This window comes from Limulus polyphemus, unplaced genomic scaffold (assembly GCF_000517525.1).
Source record: "Limulus polyphemus unplaced genomic scaffold, Limulus_polyphemus-2.1.2 Scaffold1985, whole genome shotgun sequence".
Taxonomy (NCBI): Eukaryota; Metazoa; Arthropoda; class Merostomata; order Xiphosura; family Limulidae; genus Limulus; species Limulus polyphemus.
Genome location: NW_013667595.1, coordinates 133,932 through 135,711, shown reverse-complemented (window position 1 = coordinate 135,711; position 1,780 = coordinate 133,932). Strand labels below are relative to the sequence as shown.

At 28.2% G+C, this 1,780-nt stretch overlaps 1 protein-coding gene across 5 annotated transcripts in view; it reads left to right on the top strand.

Annotated features, from left to right (window-relative positions):
* LOC106465571 (protein unc-80 homolog) overlaps window positions 1-1,780 on the top strand; it is a 138,172-nt gene that overhangs the window by 84,223 nt on the left and 52,169 nt on the right. For all 5 annotated transcript variants that reach the window (XM_022393494.1, XM_022393492.1, XM_022393493.1 and 2 more), the window contains exon 28: window positions 984-1,168. In XM_022393494.1, coding sequence (XP_022249202.1) covers window positions 984-1,168 — 185 coding nt within the window. The remainder of the gene's footprint in view (window positions 1-983; window positions 1,169-1,780) is intronic.

Here is a 1,780-nt window from a genome sequence, read left to right as displayed (position 1 = left end):
TCGTTTTTGAGTGCTTGCCTTGGATTCAAATGAGCTGTTTTGTGTTTAGAACAATATATACTAATTTTTAAAGTATCAAATTGAATTTTTGTTCAATAAAAATCTTTCAAATGCGACTGTAGCTTTTTTTTCCCCCAAAACTTTGTCTTCAAAATAAGGGTGCGTCTTATACACCAGAGCCTCTTATATTTCGAAAAATACGATATTCAATATTTCTAAACATTAAATACACAAATTAAGGCCATATTAGGGCAATCAAAACCAAACTTGTAACTTATACACAGTTTCTTTGAAAATGAATAGAGATTTTACAATCTATTTCAATCATACACTTCAGTATGAAAACTATGTGTAAAAGTAAGTAAACTTGCCAGGCAGGGATGCCAGTGTAACTCATTCAGTGACAGAAAACTAAGTCTCTCCATAACCAAGCTAGATGCAAGAAATTACAATATAAAAGTAAAATCTGCAAATTAATGGATTGTTAATTTAAAAAAATATTATAAAACTTTTCACCTAATTTGGAAACTTTTTTAATATTTTCTTAAAATCTGAAATTTCTTAATCTGCAGGCCTGCAAACTTTAGATTTGTACCAGTTGTATTAAAATTGTACAGTAGATAGAATAGGATGCTAGCTCAGCCAAGTGTTTCGTTACAAAAAGGAAAAATCATTCCCAAGTAAAGATTTGTGCACTTAGATTCATTATTTTATTTGTATTTATCTTTTTACTTTTTTTTATAGTTGGTATAGAATAACTTTAGGTATAGAATAACTGTCATGTAAAATATGTTTTACTGCCTTATTCTTTTGTACTGGTTCATTTATGTTTTCATCTACAAAAATTTTTTATCAGATCAGAGATAATTTTTGTTTTAGATATCGTTGTACAAAGTAACTACAGAAAAATAGAAATTAGCTAGAATAAAATTGTGGTGAATTTCTAATTATGCTTAAGATGAATTTTTCTGTTATCTTACCAGCTAGTGGCTCGTATGTTTGAAGTGATGGCAGGTTTCTTTGCTCACTCTTCTGATATTCACCTCTTTGTAAATGTGGTAAATGGAGCATTAGTGTTACACTGTGAAGATTGCACCATTCTCAGGCAGTGTTTGGCTACTTTTATAAATGCTGCTCAACAGTTCAAAAACATCTTTGCAAGCAATGGGTAAAAACTAATACATTAAAATTCTGTTTTCTTTTAACAGTTTAAGCTCAGCTAACAGACACTTGTAAAAATAAACAAAAAACAGTTAACTTAATTAAAATTCATATCAGATTTAATGGCTTATAACTTCTCTAGATCTCAGTTTCTCTGGATCATATATTCAACCTATGTTTTCTGTTAAGGTTTGTTTGCTTACAAAATGAGATTTTTTGTTTCATACTTGCTTTCAAATATTATGAGGCCAACAGAATATATCTGTAAGTGATGTTTTCTTAAAACCCAGTTAGCAGTTCCTCTGTTTGAGATTTTATTACAACCATGCAGGTTTTCTTTTTACTTGTTATAGATTAGGACTGAATTACTTTTAAAAGTGTGATTTGGTCTTATTTCTTTGTTTCAGAAATAGTTCAATACCTTCAATAGTACAAATGATAATAAGTTATTTTACAGTTTTTAATTCTCATCATAAACTGTTATAAAAACTTATGAAAAAAGAAATTAAATTTTATCAAAGATTTGCATAATGTAATTAACAACAGAATATTTTGATCTATTAAATGAAAGATATTGGTTCAAGTTACTAATATTTTTAACGTTTGTATGAACAACTTG